Raw genomic sequence first — 19,851 nt, forward strand, 5'->3', positions numbered from 1 at the left:
TAAGCTTTAAATTGTTTGAAGGGGGCATGTATTTTTTCTAAACACTTTTTTACCTCATTGTTGCCAACTTAGTGACTTTGTTGCAATATTTATTGACTTTTCTATGACCTTTAGTAAGGGTTTATTATATATATATATATATATATATATATATATATATATATAAACACAAAAAAACAAAGAAAACTGCAAATTCGTCCTTGCTCACCCTGTGCAGCTCTCGCTGTCTCCTTTGTTTTATTCATTAAAGTCACAAAGCAGCAAACTGCAGCTCTCTGACCAAATTCTTCCATATGGCTCTACAAGTGGAGCCAGCTTAAATCACTGCATGGAACAACAATTAGAATATTTGCTGCTGATCACTGCTAAAAATATCATTTTTTTTTGACGGCCTAATTCTGCTTTGAAATACACAAAGGGTATATCTCCAGCCTTCTACCACAGGTGCATGAAAACAGTAATTGTGGTATGATCTTTGGACAGTGATTAGGTATACATTTGCTGACATCCCAGCTAGTGCAGTAATGTTGTATTGGTACAGAATTGTAAGTATAATGATCAGTAGTTGAAGTCATCCTTGTTTGTATTCATCTTATCTTTCTTTTCATGAATAATAATAGTAATTATTGCATGGTACCAGCCTCCTGCACTTTCAGGGAAAGTTAAAAGCTTTTCAAAGACGTCTGAAGAGAGCACTCGTAAAGCTGTGTTTACAGTTCAAAGCCTTGCAGCATTCTTTTGTGCAACAACTTATCAAAGACACCAAAGCCCCCTCCTGAAGATGCATTTGTTGCTAGGCTACAAAATACAAACTAGCCAATATTACTATCTGGGAACCAGATGATACATACAAGTGAATCTCATGTTGGTGCTCAACATCAAGCTACAGCTAGTGGTTTCTTAAGTGGTTTCCATAGTTGAGCAGCTGATGCACATTGAAACAACATGAATTATAATATTTTGAATGCACTTTAGCAGGAACCCATCAGTAGACGACTGTGATCTAACTGCTCAGACTGTCAGTCTGCCAGAAAACATTCAGCCCCAAGTGATATAATAGTTAGGACACACAAAGGACTGTGCAGATGTATTTTCAGTTTCCAGTGACGCCTTGATAATGCTTAATTATGAACTGTAATATATGTAGTGCTGCAAATGTCTTATATCTGACAGTGGAAAGGACTGGAAGAAGGATAGCACAGAATAACAATATAGATATAGCTCTGATTGCAGAATTACTGTGATAAAGTAAATCCCTGAAACACACCACATGCAGCATTTTAACATGAATAAATAATCACCACATGAATATTTGAGTACAAATACCACAAGCAAAAGAGGGCACCTATAAATCTGCAACCCAACAATATTTCTCATATTGTGGATCAAGATCAGGTATTAAATCTAAATATGCTTGATTGATTTGCAAGAATGGATAAAGTGCTGTTGTTCGATCAAGATTTGGAATTATAGTTAAGCAAAAACCGAAGACAAAACATATATTTAATAATAATATACAGGGCCTGTTGCTGGGTGTGTAATATCTCCATAGTAGTGTTATTTTCAGCTGAATAATATATATTTAAGGAGGAGTAACTCTTATAGTTCACACAATGTATGTACAACTCAACTACAGCGGCATGATAAAAATAGCAGAGGCTACGCTGGCGGTGGAGTAGATGTGCTCCTGAGAGGACTGGGCTTGTTCCAGGATTTATGCATCAAACCAACACGATGTTCTTCCTACAGCAAAGGCGACGGTGCATTTTTTAATATTTTAACTGCTTTATGTTCAGGAAGTCATTCACTTTGTTTCATGGCTGGTTGGTTTGACCCGCAGCTGAAGCATCATCCTTCAGTGAACAGCCAGTAGAAAGGTGTTGAGAGCCACTTTATTCATATTATGTAATTGTGACTATGCATACAATATGAAAAGCTACTACACTGGGGCTCTTATTATCTGAAACCCACAGAGAATCCATGCAGAAGAAGCAGTTTAGGAATGTATTTCCACCATGCTGCTTGGCCGCTGTCAGGTGATTGATGTTATGGGAGCCACGTGATGTCATTAGCTTCCCTCCACCCACTGCCCTGCTATGCTGTGAATTTTTTGTTTGTTTGTTTTGGGGGGTGGGGTTGAGAAGCTGGGAATTGTTGCTAAAAAGTTTATAAAACATGTGTCGTCCTCTTTAATTGACCACAAAATTGACCCCACTGCTTTCAGTAGAAGACAGAAAAGAGGATTTTAGAGGATGGTGGATGACAGACAAAATTATGATTCAGACATTAAGATGCAGTAATAGAGTCAGTGGGTGCAGAGGATGAGAAACAGGAAGACGTAATCTCATGGTTGTCAAGGAGATGAAGAACAAACTGACCATATAGTAATTTTCTCCTTTATTCGGGTGCAGCTCACTCTCATCGAGTGTGTGTGTGTGTGTGAATTTGCCTTCTTAGGTGACATGGAAGGGCAGCAGGATTCATGGGGGTGCATGAGAGTGTAGCACCACGAGTAGCACAGAGCAATGAAGCTCAACTGAACTGAACAAAAGTGAAAAGAAATGTACCACATCAACACAAAGCATAGAACAAATACACAATACCCCTAAAGAGCAGAACAGCCATCTCCAAGGATTACCGAGACATCAGATGATGATCACAGTCCAGCAAAAGTTTGAAGAGTCTCAAGTTTTTGTGTCGCCCTGTTTTCGTTCACCGAACTGGAGCGAGCCACTCTTCTCTCAAAATGTAATTCAATGTAACAGACTATTAGATATCTGGACCTAAGAGAGCACCTCAGTGATTTAACACTGCACTGTCAGAATCACAACAGCTAGTTTAAAAATAAAATGCCTGAAGCGCTGGAGCAGAGGATGCTGCGTTTTCAGTTCCACTCATTCTTCTTACTTGTTTAACCAGGAAGACAAAGGAATGGAAGACAGGTGTCATTATTGTGGTAATTTACAGGATTTTACCGTATGGAAAAGGCTTTATGCAACTTTTTTGCACAAATTGTGATAATACTCCATAGCACATGCTCCACATGTTGCTGAAGGAAATTAGTGGGTTTCCACTTAAATGCGTAAGAATACTTATCAGGATATAACTTTGAACGATGTCCACTCAAACAGAAAAATTTATATTGTTAAAAGAGAACATGATTTCTGCATGATTTTAATTCAAAATCTTTAAATGTAAATACAGTAAAAACAGAAGACACAGCATTCATTCAGAAAAACTAATTTGACGATCTGTTAGGAAATACTGATACTTGTTTAACAGCTTTTCAAAAGTTTCATTAAACTTGAATGGAAACAAAAAGAGAGAGGCCTGGAGCAGGTTTTGACTCCAGTTTTTTATCAGTTGAACATCATGTGATCGATTTAAATTCCACTGAGCCTGGATCAGTTCAAACAACTGGAAAAATGGAGCAGTTAGAAATAAGTTCAACAGGGACACATACACACACTTACTCCTCATAGCACAACCTAAACTACAGCTTAGCTACAGTTTCTGTTTGCCAGAGAATGAGTGGAGTTTGAAGGCCAATAAGACTGAAGAGGATGATTCATGCTAGACTTTATTTCCCTGAATATGCTCCACTGTGGCACAGTTTTATTAAGACAGCAGTAACCCAGGGAGCTGATGACACGCTGTATGGGAAGCTCTCCTGAACCCAGATTTTGGAAAGTTTACAAAAATGCTGAAATATTTGAACAATGTTTTTTAAGTTGGGTTGAGTCACACAGTCAGCTTATTTAGCTTATGTTGCTGGGGAAGTAATGACGTGTTTAAAGATGTTGTAAGATGAGTCACTTTGTCTTTGTATAGACAGTGAAAACTGGAAATGATTTGTTTTGTTTTTTCTCAGTGATAATTCTGCAATTTTGAGGGTATTTTTAGTCGATAATATTAGTTTGTTTTTACTTCTTTTTATTTGGAGCAATTAAACACTTATTTCATAAAAGTGCTTTGGGCTGTGGGAGACCATAGTGGAAATTTTCACAGTTGTGCGATATTAAGTTTAAAATAATGATCACTTGGAGCACTTATAATGGGATGTGAAGGTGCATTGGTAGACAGAGATTTCATATACTCCCTGTGTGTGCACGTGTGTGAGGATGATTGCTGCTAAGACAAACAGTATAATAAACACCATTAGGAAGAGGTGCCCCTAGGACAAACATTAGAGAAGGCTCCCATTAACGAAAGGGAAAGAGACGAGGAGAATGAAAAGTTGAGAAGTAAACATGTCGGAAGAAGAGATATAAAAGCATTTTGGTAGTTTTCTATGATGTCCTCAGAGATTCGTAGAAGGTCTGATGTTACTGCAGGAAGTGAAACTGAGAGAGGTAAAATACGTGTACACTAATAGTGCTGTCAATTTTCTGCAATTTCTTTGCAGTTGGACGATTCACTCAGGATAATATAACACCTGTTTAAAAAAACATGCAGTGGATGACACTTTTTTTTGTATATTTTGTTCAACCGAACTGCAGTCAGTCCTGGTGCTAAGTTAAGCTCATCTTCTAGATGTGGTTTCAATCATCTTATCTAACTCTTAGAGGAGAGAAAATGTTCATGATTCTCCCAGAAATGTGGATATATGGAGTACCTTTCTCCAGCTGGTTGATGCTTCATATTTAACCCTGTACCATACCATGAGCTCATGTGTTTACTCAGGCTGGGCTGCTGAGCCGTTATCCTGCTTACTGCACAAAGTATTCTGCATGTATTAACAAAATGCCAATGACGATACCCAGTGACACAAACATTTGTCAATGTATGCACTGCCAATTGTGTTTTTGAAGCTGTTGATTTCCATGCAGATATTTAAAGTGTATTATGTTAATTTATGAATTGTATTCTATGTTTTTATTTTGTCTCTATTCTAATAGCTTTTGCAAAATGATTCTTTTTTTCTAAGAGTTATGTTGGGCCTTGGTGCAGTCTCTCAGTTCACCATCTATCTGAAACAAGCTATTTTAACTCCGTCCTTCCTACATTTAGGTACACTTGACTCTGAGTTAGTAGCCGCTCACAAACAGAAGGTTTGATTGGAGGGTGAGTGTAGGTGACATAGTAGCGATATCTGTGACATCATACTCGGAAACAGTGCTAGGAGCATTTTGAAAAGCTTGAGCTCTCACATTTTTGTTCAGTATGAGCCTCCGTCATTGTAAGAGTGTATATTCATCCATTTTCTTAACTGCTTATCCAATTCAGGGTGGGCTGGAGTCTATCCCAACTGTCACTTGGTGAGGGGAGGAGTAAATCCTGGAAAGGTTGCCACTCACAAGTTCATTACAGAACACATGGAGACAGATGACAAACTCTCACATTTTCACATCTACCACTTATTTAAATACAGAGGTGTTTGTCTTTTTAGCTGGAGTGCTCAGAGAGAACACATGCCAGCATAGTGAAGCCCAGGAGCAACAGTTTCTTACCGCTATGGCGCCCATGCTGCCTGTGTGCGTAGGGCATAATATGTCCCCTTTAAAAGTCTGTTTTGACAAGATGTTTAGGCTTGATTGAGATATCCTTAAACCTCCTGCTAGCTTTAGTGCACCTCTTATTATAGCTCGCCCTTTTGCTCAGCGCTATCACTGCAAAAGCTGAGCAGCGCTACCAAGTCATAAGCACCCACTTCCTTTGAGTGAAAGTGCTGCAGTTATTTAAAGCCAACTGAATGTCCACAGATCAATGCAGGCACTTAGTGTGACCTGGGTACTCAACACAAACACTGACATGTTTAACTTGAGAGGAAGGAGATGGCAGATGTTGTGGTATAAATGCTTTTTCTTTTTGGTTTTAATGGTTCTCGCTGGATATATGAATTCACTGTTGTTGGTTGGATTCAGTGATATTTTGTGTTTCTGTTCTTGAACCTGTTGTGCCAAAAAAGGTTTCTGTATCGAGATTTGTTAACTGGTTTTGTTGATATTCATAGACTGCTTATCTATACAGTGATCTATACTGCATTCTTGTGTGAATAATATTGTATATTAGGATATTAGGCTTTATCAACCTCCTTTTAACCATTATAACATGTATTTATTCCCATGTCCTTTGATTTACAGCATTGGGTCAAGTCATGGGAGGGTCATGTGACACCTAGCAGTGCTTTCCTCCAGTCCCTTCCTTTCACACCCACACAGCAGACAATAAAGCAAGCTTGAGCACTGTGTATGTTGGCCCCCCTGCTATCCAAAGAATGACTGTGCTTATCTACAGGAAATCCACAACAATGGCCTTCTGTCCAGCTCTAAGGAGCAGCACAGTGGTTGGTCTATTAGCTCGTCTGCCTTCTGCCTTGTATCTCTCCCGCGTTATCCTCCATCCACTTCACTGAGGGCAATAACTGCCCAACAGCAGCAGCTATATATGTTGCCCCAGAGATTTCCCAAGTCTAACTCCAGGGGAAAGAAGGAATATTTGTAATTCTGGGTCATCAGAGGGGGTGAAAACAGAGACTGGAAGACAAGCGTACATTGTGGTAAAGCAGGTATATTATCTCAGTCCCCTACCGAGATGTGCTCTGTGAAAACCAGGCTAATGAATTTCTCTGTTTAGCTGCCAGAAGCTGGCTGAGGTTACCAGTTCTTCTCCTCTCTTCCTCTGCTGCTTTATCTTGTCCTTTTCCCACAGTCCTCAACAGTTTATCAAGGAGAGGAAATGATGATGGAGCAGGAAAGGTCGGCTACGTGGCAGTGGTTTGTGTGGCTGTAGAAAGAGAACATCTTCTATAGAATAATTTATTTTTTTTAATGTAATACATGAATGTAGATTTAATTAAGTTTGCTCAAGCTCATTTATGTGGATAAAATGATTATATAACACTTTTCACAAACCAAGTTACTCAGCTGTTTAAGCATTAACACCACCAAACAAACCATCACATAGCCTCTTTCTCACATCCACACACCCACCCACACAGCTGGTGAGTGGTCTTCTGACCTACATAAGGAATGGAGACAGGTGAATGTCTATTTCGGCTCATTTTATCTCAGTGATGGATGATCTCATGAGAGTTTTCAGCCCTGCTGTTTACGCTCACATACCTCCCCTTAGGATTCATTTATTAACACGAAACATAACATGTATATATTGAGAGTTTATTAAGCTGTAATTGATTTATAGTTCAATTTTAATTCTAGCTCAACCAATTATGTGTTATGTCTTAAGTCTTTTTATAAAAACAAGCTGTGGACTAAACGTGCACAAGACACTAAGACTTCTTTTTATATTATGCGTATTCATTAAAATCAGAAAACGTTTAATTTTAGTGGATTTATAGGAGGTTTCAGTGAATATTGTCACCAGGAATCCAGTATAATTATGTTTTCCACTTAAATAGTAATAACTTCTTTTAGTTCAAGTATTTTTGTGGAGTGCTGTACTAAATCTAACTGAACCTCAGTCTTTTAAAAGTCATGCATTAAAGCCACACAGTATACTATACTGTTGTTCATCACTGCAGTAATACAAAATGTCAGATTTCATTACGTATCCAGACAATCAGTGAATGAATCAGACTAGATTTTGTACTGCAGAAATATGCATTGTGCCTCTTTATAAGCATTGCTTAATAATTTTGCATTGTGTTGATAAATAGTGCATGTCTTTGACAACTGACACTGTCTGTCACTTTGAGTGATGCGTTCAGTCAGTAATAGGCAAGAAGAGTTGAGTGAAGCCCTGGATGCTCAGTTTATTATTACTTTGTGGAGTTGCTGACTGAGACAGTTTACTGAAATTTTATTGCATGAATCTTGATGCGTAACCTGTAGATGCTGATAATAAATTTTGACTAAATAAGCATGCTGAAAGCGTTGGGATGAGAAGTAGTCCTTAGAACTGGTAACAAGAGCAGTTGTTGTTAAAAAAGAGGTGTTACTAAAAACACCTGGTCACAGCAGCCGTTGCAGTTAAACTATTAGTTGTAGCTTATGTAGCAGATTTAGAAACTGGGGCTACAACAAAATGATTATCTTCTGATTATTTATTTGGTCCATGCAAGATCAGAAGAATGATTTTTAGGCAAACATTACTTGACAACTTTTTTCTGGCAATTATTAAAACTTTGTATGTAGCTGTGTTAACAATTATGCAGCAAATGTGACAACTATAGTTACTGCAGTTGCATTAAAAATAGCAAGTAAGTAAGAAAAGCACTTAATATTTCCATTGTAGTGCAAAGGAGTTCATGCTGACCTGAAGAATACTGGAAACTGGCGCTCTTTGTCGCTACATCGTTCCTGTGTTTCCCTCCTTTTTGCTCCTGGTTTAACTCAGTTCTACAGATGCAAGAGTTTTTAAGGACATGCAGGTGCAGAGTTACTTTAAAAACAGTTCTCTCTCTCTCACACACACACACAAAGGTTGAACAACTGCTGAATTGTAAATTCCACTGACTCTGATTAATACAAGTAGTGCTCTCATGTGATCAGGCCATTGTGTGTGTGCGTTTGGTTGCGTGTGTGTGCATGTAGAAGGTTACAAAACACTGACGAGAGCAGTCAGATCACTAAATCCCCCGGAGACACACAGAGACACAGTTAGTTTGTGGGTAACTGATTATTTTTCTGTTGTCCGATCTCTATGATGCCATAGTGGCTTGGTATTTTACCTACACTCTCTCTCCCTCTCTCTCTCTCTCTCTCTCTCTCTCTCTCTCTCTCTCTCTCTCTCTCTCTCTCTCTCTCTCTCTCTCTCTCTCTCTCTCTCACACACACACACACACACACACACACACACACACACACAGTAGTGTTTTTTCAGAATTAAAGTGTCCCCATTATGCAGTTTTGCAAAGCTACAATGTTCCAGGTCTCTGGCAAAATTAATTCTTCTCTCACACCATAAAGCACTGCTGCTACAATGTTGACCTTTACTTTGTGAGTTCCCCTTGCCACCACAGCAGGGGGAGGCCAGAGCGATGTGTAATGCTGATGGACAAAATGAAATTGTGGAGACTGGGTGCAGATTGTGCTATAGATCAATTAATCAATTTTGTCACTGAGATGGAGCCACTTATACATTCCCTTTAACTTTTAAGAGCTCATTCTTAGAGCCTTTTTCTGGTCTCAAACATGGGAAAGAAATTTAGTGGTGGGTTACTTGATGGCAAGATCAGCTCTATCACACACTCTTAATTAACATAAAGTCCAAGCTGCTTTGTCATGTTTAAATGCATAAATTCCTATTATGGAAACAGTCAGCATTTTATTTCGAGTTTGTGTTAGGATAAAGTAGTGTAATCTTAACTACAGGCTTCTGGATCACTTTTCCCAGACACTCAGCTCCAAATGCATGACTGCTAACTTCTCTCTGGGGTGAACACAGCATTCAATCACAGCGTTGATTGAAGGCATTTAAGGCTGGATGATGAGGATTTACCATTATCTCATTTGGCCTGGCCAGGGCGGCCTGGGTGAGGCTAGACAACATTGTGACAGATGGGGCGCACAGCTGGTCTTTAATCTGTAACTCAGGTAACACACATGCCAAGATGATTGCACACACATATCTGTACCCTTATCAGAACATCACAAACACATAAAGATTAAACTACAGACAGCCGGGGTGAGTGAACCTCCATATCATCTGTGTGGTGTTTTATTTTATTTTTATTTTTCTGGACGTGCAACAGTCAATCGTTTTATTACCCTCCCCACGTAATTCTGAAACACATGATAGTACATGCTCACTGCTATTTCTGGCTTGCTCTTTTGCCTTTTCCTATCAAGTCCATTGAGAGAAGCCCCGCAGGGATGGTGTGAAAAATCTTCTTGTGTAGAAAATGGGAAAACATTCATGGGTTCAGAGTTAGTATGAGAATCTCCCCGCTTCTGGACGTTATCAGTTATTTACCTTTCTACTCATCTGACTCAAGTATATGAGTAATTGCTAATGCACACACACACTTTGCATTTATCGGCTAGTGATTTAGACAAGAAAGCTTGGTTTGCCTTATCGCTGTAGCGCAGTGGCAGCTGAGCGATAATAAACACTCATGACACACGTGAGGAATGTGTTTCCACATGCAAACATGATGTATAACACAGAACGTAGACCGGCTTTATAGCAGAAAGCTGTTGACTAATTTTTAGCGCTGCCTGTTGCAGTGGGAGATAAAACAATGTCGGGTTGGTCATCAGTGGAAACGATAAACTCAGCCTTTAAATCTGCAGAGGAACAATAGTTTGTGTGTTTTGTGGTGATTTCCTCTTTTGCTTCTCAGTGTCCTGTAAATGTTATCTTTACCTGCCAGGCTTCATACAGCACTGACTGAGTGCAGTGTGGAGGTTGGTTTCTGGATTGTGCAGTTAGTACAGTGAGTGAGTATGTGTTAATTTGACTACATTCAGCATGGTCATTATAAATTATTTCTTTTAAGTTGATTTTATTTATATAAACCAAAATCACAAACTGCGTTACACACCTTCTAGCCCTCTAACCTTACAACAATGGTTCAGATTAGGAAAATGAGTAAGAGAAGAGAGAAGTGGCTCCACTTCCTCATTTCTTGCGCAGCTCTTAATAAGCTCCAGGCTTTCTGGAACAGATATGTAGAGTGGATGTGCTCATTTTTCTCATGTGATCAAATGTGAAACACTCAGTCATGAGTTCAGTAGTGTGGAGATGGGTGGAAGTTTAACCAACTCATAGACACCAGAGTAACTGGTCAGTGCGCCCCAGGGTGGCTGTGGCTACAATGTAGCTTGCCATCACCAGTGTGTGAATGTGTGTGAATGGGTGGATGACTGAATGTGTAAAGCGCTTTGGGGTCCTTAGGGACTACTAAAGGGCTATACAAATACAGGCCATTTACCATTTTACTTAATCTAATGTAGTTGACACCAGATGAGGTTGTAGAGATTTAGTGGTTTTCCTACTGTAACAACCTTTGTGTCAGTCATTAAAGAGACCAAATTATGACCTTTGTTCACCTAAGGGTGCATTCGTCATAGATTTAATAAAGATTATAAGATAATTTTAACTGTCAGTTGAGTTACAGGTGACAATGTTGATGTGCGCTCTATTGTTGTCAATCTTAAAATCACGTCTCGGCCATGTGCTGCTGTGATTATGGATTTGTATGGATCTTTCTGTATTTACCAGCTGGGCACATACCAAAAGAGCCCGATAATGAAACAATCCACGTAATGAAAATCCTCTTAACAGGTACTCCAATGTCTCGTTGGAGAGCAAACACATAGGTATGTCTTATCTAATCAAAATAACATCTCTTTTGTTGGTATTGATGGAAGGAACCATATCAACTGTCTCTCTTCTCTGGGTCCTGCCTGTCGAGCATCGTCTCTCGTTCTCTTTCACACATGAATTTGTTGCTCCTGTGTGTCTTGGTTGGTGGGGTCAGGGGTGGGGTGTGTGTCTGCTGCAGGAAGCGTCTTGTGTGTGAGTGGGTGGGTCAATGTTTTCCTGTTTACAATATGGCCCTCTGTTACTTGTCACAGTGGGCCTTCAGTTTCTGCCTCTCAAATGCTGCGTTCAGTTCTCAAGGCATTTTAAAAGTGTGCGATTTATTAAAACTCTGACGTATTCACACATTTAAATGAGATCTAAGTCAGGATAATGTGAATAATGTGATGCACTGGATGACCTTTTCGTCTCCTTTTTTCACTTCATGTTTATCTTTTAACATTTTAAATCTAACAGAAATACAGATACGCAGGTACAGCTGATTAAAGGTATTATATGTATTCACTTTGTTTGTGATTATATTATGGTAATGTGGGTGCTCGTAGTCAGTGCCTGGAAACAATCCTGTTTTAATCAAGTAGTTTTTTTCACCCTTTTCTGCCTATATTTTGAGTATTCAGTCATATTTTCCATAGGGTGTAAGTGATTAACAGAAAATCAGAAGTTAACAGAAACAATGAAATGAATTTAATTTATTTACTTTTATATTACTTTATTTTTTTTTGCAATATCAAAAACCTTAAGTAATCATATCCAGAATACAGAACGAGAGCACAGAGGAATGGAACCTAGTATTATATTTGTTGCCCTTTACTAATAATAATATTACTAATACTAATAAAAACAATAGTGACAGCTGTGACGCTGTCACTTAAAAAGCTATAATACATAAAAGATAACATTCGAAGAGCTAATTTCACTTCCTAAAACTCTCAGAGACTTGTGCCGCTGATCTTTGCACCTGTGTGTACATTCAGGCGCTAAATCTAAATGTGAAATTCCTAAAATAAACCCGGTGCCTGTTACGTTAATGTTGACACTGGGTGGGCTTACCTCATCATTCTTGTATTATGCAGACACACAGACACAGACACACAATGACAGCACAAGTTAGGCTTGTCTAAATATACCTTGTGTCTGCACAGGTAACGTTATATGCCATTGTTCATGTATGGCTTCTCAGTTGTCTTTTGATGTTGCAGGGATGTGTTAGTCCTCGTATGTGAGCCTGTCGCTTTCCACTAACATTCAGGAAAGTGAATATGGGTGCTGAGTGAGACAGACACGAACAAAGCCTCTGAGCTCTCTCCATCTTTCTCTCCTGACCACAAATGTTTCCCTTCCAACTATAAATACGCCCCTGAAACCTCCCACGTCCTGAAACGTGAACCTCTGCTAATAGTGATTATCAAGGTCCAGAATAGCCCGAAGTTTCCAGTTACATTCAAAGTCGAAAAGCCAGAGCTAATACAGCAGAGCTTTATTTTATAAGCCTCGCTTTTATTTTGTAAAGATGCTATTTTATTTGATTAAACGCAGACAGCCTTTGATGTAAAAAGCTCAAATCCGGATGAAAGCTAAACATAATCGATAGGAGAGAGAATGTGGACTTAGAGGCCGACCGGATTGTGGTGAGAGACAGAGAGGAAAGAGGTGAGAAAACCAATAAAGTTGCATTACCGGCAACATGGACAGCGAGAGAGAAGGCCCACTGATTCTTGTGGAGTGCCATCTGGTTAGACTAAAGAAAAACAACACTGATCAATACAGATTTCTGAAATGATCATAACATCCAAACAAATTCATTGTTCTGCGCAACTTTTCGCTCAGCTTTTAAACAATAGTCATGCAGCATTACTGCACTGGTAGTAATAGTGTATAGTTAGTATAGTTGTGCAGTTGCTGATCTGTATCACAGATAAGACGGCTGACTTTATCACTAAAAAAAAAGAACAATTATCCTGGGATTCATCCCTTTAATCCATTCAGTAGTTTGGATGAAACAAACTGAAGCAGCGCAGTAATTTAGTCTAATTAGACCAAACTCTTCTGGGACTCTTCTGGGGACTGTCTGAGGATAAGTACCCTCTGAGTAGGTCCCCTGGGAGCTATTTGCCGTCGAATCCTTATTTATTTTTAATTTTTGCTTGCATTTGCCCCACGAATAGAAACTCTGAAGTAACACAAAAACTGGCCAGCAGCTAGTTTTCCAACATCGCCTCTTGTTTTGATCCCTTTTTTTCATTTATCCTTGTTTTTAATCCTGTTTCAGCTTCTTCAGTGTCGCTCTTTATTGCTTCTCCTTGTAGCAAGTTCAAGTGTATTGCTGGTAAATATTTTAATATTTAATAGGGTAAAAAAAGCCTAAACTTTTCAGCTTGTTCATTTCATTTAGGTTTAATTCTGATTTTTTTCAACAGTAACATTAAGAGCTGCTGATGTTTAGACGCACATCTGGAGCAACCATTTTACATCTACAACACTCAAACTTCCTGTTACACTAGGAATGGTACTATGAGCTAAAAACACACAAACAAAACAGCTCTTAGTACTGTGATGGTCCTCAAATCCATAGTGTTCACACAGAAGAAAGGGGGTACTGCCTCCTGTAGGTGCTACATTTGTGAACAAGATCCTAATATTAAGCTTAGGCGCTGCTACCAATTATGAGTTAATAATCGGAGCATCTCCTACTAACTGTTATTATGCAACATGTTTATATTGGGCCACATTACGCATTGATTGATTATAAAACCACAACAACATTAACTGCCCCCTTCCTTCTGTCTTTTTTCATTAGTAACTGTATGACAGAAATGAGAAATACTTTCTGCTGCATGCTAGATATTATATAGTTTACCAGCCAGAGTCTTGTATAGAAATATGGCTGTCTTCCATAAGCAGACAGCTAACAGGAAATATGTAAGAAATGTGTGAGGTGAAGCAGACGGAGCAGGCAGGTGGGAGAGAAGAGGAGGAACAGCAACACTGTGTGGGTGTCAGGATTGGCAAGCTGTCCGTGCTATCTGGTTTTCATCCCCGTCTTCACAGAGATATCAGAGTGTGGTGATTGTCAGATATGATGGATGATGTTGGTTTGGATTTATTATAGAACGGCTTCTGAGGCACATGATGTGAACCGATCTAAATGTCAACACAGAAATTAAACTCCGGTTTTAGCACCTTTGGTCTCAATAGGGCATCGACAATAGCTTTTAGCAAGGAAGAGAGGGAAGTAGGCAGATGGTTCAAGCTTTATATGCCAGTTTTCATCAGTTTCCATTTTGCTTTTAGTCTTCCTGTTCCTTCCATTTCCATTATTCCTTTACTGTGTCACATAGATAATTGGAGGTCACAGGATATAAATGGACCTTCATCCTAAACAAGGTAATCTTAGAGCTGCGAGTTAACTTGTTTCTCTCTGTGTGTGTGTGTGTGTGTGTGTGTGTGTGTGTGTGTGTGTGTGTGTGTGTGTGTGTGTGTGTGTGTGTGTAAAAGATAGATAGAGCAAAAGTAAAAAAAAACTGGGCCATGCAGCCTCTTGACACACAATCTCATTCACTGGCCACAGATTACTGTCACCTCTCGTTAGCCTCTGTGTGTGTGTGTGTGTGTGTGTGTGTGTGTGTGTGTGTGTGTGTGTGTGTGCGTGCAGGCAGATGATTTGTGGACAAATTAAACGACTCGCTGTGTTTATTTGTTGTGATTGCTGACACTGACAGTCGTAATATGTGCAGGAAATGGCTAAAATGAGAGAGACAGACTTAGGTGCCCAGGCCTGCTTTTCATTCTGGTTACTTCAGGTCAAAATGGCCAGATGGCTGCTGCCTGCCATGACATGGCTGTCTAGATATAATTCAGACTGTTTGGTTGAAGCTTTGGATGACCCTTCTCATCTTAAAAGACTACAACCACGGTTATTAAGGACATTTTTCAAACAGTAATATGAAGGCTAAAATAGTATTTGTTCATTGTTTTTGACAAAGGAAATAAAGGTTGATGCAATGTTTGGCAATATCGCCTCAGAGCAGGAAGGCTCTGGGTTTGAGGCTGCTGGCCATCAGGGGCATTTCTGTGTACAGTCTGCATATGCAGGCTGGTTTCTCTCCTGTATGCCTCCTTCCTCTCATAGCCCAGAGACATGCGTGCTAGGTGAACTGGTGATTCTACATTAGAGTAGATGTGAGGGATTGTCTGTCTGTCTGTGTTAGCGCTGTGAGTGATATGGTTACTTGTTCAGGGTGCTCTCCAGCCCTCCTCTGACCCTGAAAACAGATAGATTGTTGCAGGTATTTCAGATGTAATTTCATGTCATGGAAGCTACCTGTACTTCATTGACTGTAAACAAAGTGTGTTATCTTCTAATCATTTTACACACCTGGACCTTTTTATACAGTAACTATACTGTGCATAAATCTTATGATTAGAGTACTTGTGGATAAGAAGTGAAGATTGAATCATTGAAATTTTAGAGAAAATACAAAGAGCTACGTGTGAGAGGACTGATGTTATATTGTGTAGAGCTCTGAGGTTGCTGATATTCAAGTTCAGAGGTGAAATATATACTTTATTTATGCTCAAACGTCACAGTAGCCAAAATCATGAAAAGGAAAATAAAATCCCAATAAAAACAAATACAACATCACAAAACAATAGCTCAGAAAATGTTTAAAATTGCACAAAAGCAGCTCAATAAAATATAAAATGGAAAGAAAGGAAGAGGTCAATAAATCAAAAGTGAAATATGATATAATATAAGCAGCTGTCCTTGTGGCAGCAGAGCTGAGATGTCAGACAAAATGCTCCACGCTGAGATGTTCAGGGTCACCCATTTGTTATCTAAAGCCATTAACCGGAGCCACAGTCATTTGTTGATGGAGGAATCCAAACAGCCTGTTTTGTATGTAAATGCTTGCTTTGTAAGTGCCTATAAATTTCACATAAATGCAGCAGAGCACAAAGCACAATGTTTGTTTGAATTGCGGCACTTCCGGGCCTCTTTAAATTGTGTCAAATGAAAATGTCAATGAGCACCAAAAGAGGATGAAAATAGTTGTAGAAAGGTGCTCTACCTGCATATTTGTGTTGGTGTGGATTTGAAAAAATATTAGGCAACTGATTTCTTTCTCAGGGTTAGTGGGAAAGATTGTGTTGACATCAGAGGTAGCAAGTGTGTTTCTCATGCAGGTCCAGACCTGCCTTAAATATTTTAAACCAGTTTGCCTGACATTTTGAGCGTTAGAACGACATGCTGAATGATTGAGTTTGTCCTCTGCATTCTCACCACTGCTAATCTACCACATGTTAACTTTGAGTATTCAAGTTTGTCTTTATCACATATAAACTGAATGGCTGAAAATTTTTTCTAGTTTTCATTCAAACAATTGTGCAAAGGAAATCTAGACTAAGTTGAGTGGTTTAGATTAATATGTTTTGTGTAAAAGACATCACTTTTTACAAAAAAATAAAAATAAAATATTAGCATTAGAGGCTTTAAAATAAAATACTACAAGGAAGGAGTTTATGTATTTAGGAACTATATGATTTAACACATGTTATGGTAATTGTGATGAAAATATTTAATTTTTCTACCCTGAAGACTGTTAAGAAATATACTCTAAAACACTTCTTCAGTAAAGACTCAGAGAAGAGAAACACACAGAACGTCTTGCTAGCAAGGGCAGCCTCCAGCACTGAGGCTCGCGCTGAGAAACTGCCCCGGTCTTTATTTATACTTCAGTGAGCGTTTGTTCCTTACATTGGAATGTGGAGGTGTGTGTGTGTGTGTGTGTGTGTGTGTGTGTGTGTGTGTGTGTGTGTGTGTGTGTGTGTGTGTGTGTGTGTGTGTGTGGTCAGAGTGTGGCCCCATAAACGACTTCCCTTAACCTGCTGGTCTGGAAAATCCAACAGTTCATCTATATGTAAAGAAGCACTTAAACTAAAACTGACATAGCTACGTTAATCCTACCGTAAAAAAATAAGACAAGGTACGACCTCTCCCATGCTCCTAGGGTGTGGGGGTGAACACCCTAGAATGTTACAGACCTCCTAGGATGAGACATTCTTTCAATATGCCACCAACTATATACTTCTACACACAAATGATTACATGCAGCATTCTACCATGTGCAAACTTATATCATTAAAAGATTATACTGACTACTAAGTACAATTTTCCTGTTAACAAAGACCAAAAAGAAATAAAAACAACCAAACAAACAAACAAAGGGTTGTCAAAAATAACAAACTAGCAGCATCAGCGCAGAGAGACGCAATCCTGCTGTTTCATCTGTGTTTGTGTGTGTGTGTGCGTGTGTGTGTGTGTGTGTGTGCGTGTGTGTGTGTGTGTGTGTGTGTGTGTGTGTGTGTGTGTGTGTGTGTGTGTGTAATGCATTCCAGTCTTAGTCACATGCAGGTCTGTGTATCTGTGGCAACAAAGGCTCTCATTGATTGAGAAGAAATAACTCATTCATTGTAATTCTCTCTCAATGTTTGTGAGTCTGTTTTTGTGTGTCCCGTACGGTACGTACACACTAGTCCTCACAGACGTCTGTCAGCATACCGCATACTGTCTAAACTAAAACAATGACAATATAAACTGATACTACATGAAACCATCATGTATGGTGCAGGGTAATCAAACTTGTTCTGTGTCTTTCCTCCCATAGTGTGTCGGGGAGGAGAACTGGGTCGATAGCCGGACAATTTACATTGGACATAAGGAGCCTCCTCCAGGAACTGAAGCTTTTATACAGCAAAGATTTCCTGACAACAGAATAGTCTCTTCAAAGGTCAGTGAAACACCCACCCACACAGATGCACACATATTCAAAGCAGGACTTGCTTCATCAGGATCTGCCTGCAATATCATGAGAGTTTAGAGGTGAAGAGGTGAAGCTTTAAAATCAATTATGATTTGAGCGCAGCATCAGTGTCTAAACAAAAGGACACAGCAGAACAGAGCTGTTAGTACTCCAGCACTATTCATGCTTTGTTTTTAAAGCGTGGGCGACCACTACTTGGTAATGGGACAAAGACCAGTGAATGAGCTGTTTTGGGAAAGAACACTCTGTGCTGTGTTTTAATTTCAGTGATCAGCTGTTAAAGCAAACAGCATCAGGGACTGGTAGAACCAGCTGGTATTTATGCTGGTTCCAACTGCTAAGCTGGTCTTGGAGTGGACTTTCTGTTGATTAATTCTGTCCCTCCAGTCTAAATGTCAGCTTGTTATAAACTGAGGCTATGCTGCATGAACATTAATTTTAGTTTTACAAGCTGTAAATGAAAGAAGCCTAGATTTCTGACCTGGATGTAATATTTGCATTGAGTCGTAGTATGAAGAAAGATTTTGCTGATATGGTCCAACTGGCATAACTATCTATAACTAAGTCTCACTTACTACAGCACGTTAACCAGGCCTCTCTCAACTGTTCATCACAGGTCCTTTGAGTGTTTGAGGTTTGAGTTTGTACCAATAAACATTATTTTACATGTTGCCAAGAAAAGCTTCCTCCTGCTGCCTGATTTAAAAAAACAAACAATAAAAGGAAAAAAGGAAAAAACATTTAGTAAACTCTACATTTCTCTGTTTTATAGCATATGTGTTCATGTGCAAAATTATGATTTCCTACCTATTACACGCAAAAACTACTGCAATTATTACTTTTAGGCTGGACTACTCTAATTCGTTATTATCAGGATGTCCTAAAAACTCCCTGGAAAGTGTTCAGTTAATCCAAAATGCTGCAGCAAGTGTACTGACAGGGACTAGAAAGAGAGAGCATATTTCTCCTATACTGGCCTATCTTCACTGGCTTCCTGTTAAATCCAGACTTAAAATTAAAATCCTGCTCCTCAAATACAAGATCTCACATCTTGAATAATCTGACCCCATCTTATCTTAATGACCTTATAGTACCATATCACCCCATTAGAGCACTTTGCTCTCACACTGCAGGCTTACTTGTTGTTCCTAGAGTATTTAAAAGTAAAATGGGAGGGAGAGCCTTCAGTTTTCAGGCCCCTCTTCTATGGAACCAGCTTCCAGTTTGGATTCGGGAGACAGACACTATCTCTACTTTTAAGATTAGGCTTAAAACATTCCTTTTTGTTAAAGCATATAGTTAGGGCTGGATCACGTGACCAATGTTCCCTCTAAGCTGAGCGCGTGAGCAATCGCGCACTGCTGACATGGTTTAACCACACAGAAAATCTCCGCTGCGCACAAAAAAAAAAATCCAGCCTGAATTGGAATTAAAGTAAATACATGTATTTATTTTATTTTGCTGATTTTCTGTGCGCGGAGACTGTGTCAGCAGTGCGCGATTGCTCACGTGCTCAGCTTAGAGGGAACAGTGCACGTGACCCTGAATCCTCCCTTAGTTATGCTGCAATAGGCTGCTGGGGGATTCCCATGATGCATTGAGCATTTTTTCTTCAGTCACCTTTCTCTTTTTTTTTTTTTTTTTTGCCTGTCCCGTTTGGTTCTTTTGCCATCAGAATTATTGTCTAAAGGCGAAGAAAGATGCCCAACGGATTTACTTTACCAAATTGACCATCCCAGCCTTGCCGTAATGGTCTATTTGATTCACCTTTTATTGTTTATTTTATTTATTTTTTATT

At 39.2% G+C, this 19,851-nt stretch overlaps 1 protein-coding gene across 6 annotated transcripts in view; it reads left to right on the top strand.

Annotated features, from left to right (window-relative positions):
• The window catches only part of atp11a (ATPase phospholipid transporting 11A), a 54,005-nt gene that overhangs the window by 7,831 nt on the left and 26,323 nt on the right, over positions 1-19,851 (top strand). For all 6 annotated transcript variants that reach the window (XM_085399144.1, XM_085399149.1, XM_085399146.1 and 3 more), the window contains exon 2: positions 17,898-18,020. In XM_085399144.1, the coding sequence (XP_085255270.1) occupies positions 17,898-18,020 (123 nt within the window). The remainder of the gene's footprint in view (positions 1-17,897; positions 18,021-19,851) is intronic.

This window comes from Rhamphochromis longiceps, linkage group LG23 (genome assembly GCF_057381845.1).
Source record: "Rhamphochromis longiceps isolate RC_006_pf linkage group LG23, R_longiceps_female_GT1.1, whole genome shotgun sequence".
NCBI lineage: Eukaryota > Metazoa > Chordata > Actinopteri > Cichliformes > Cichlidae > Rhamphochromis > Rhamphochromis longiceps.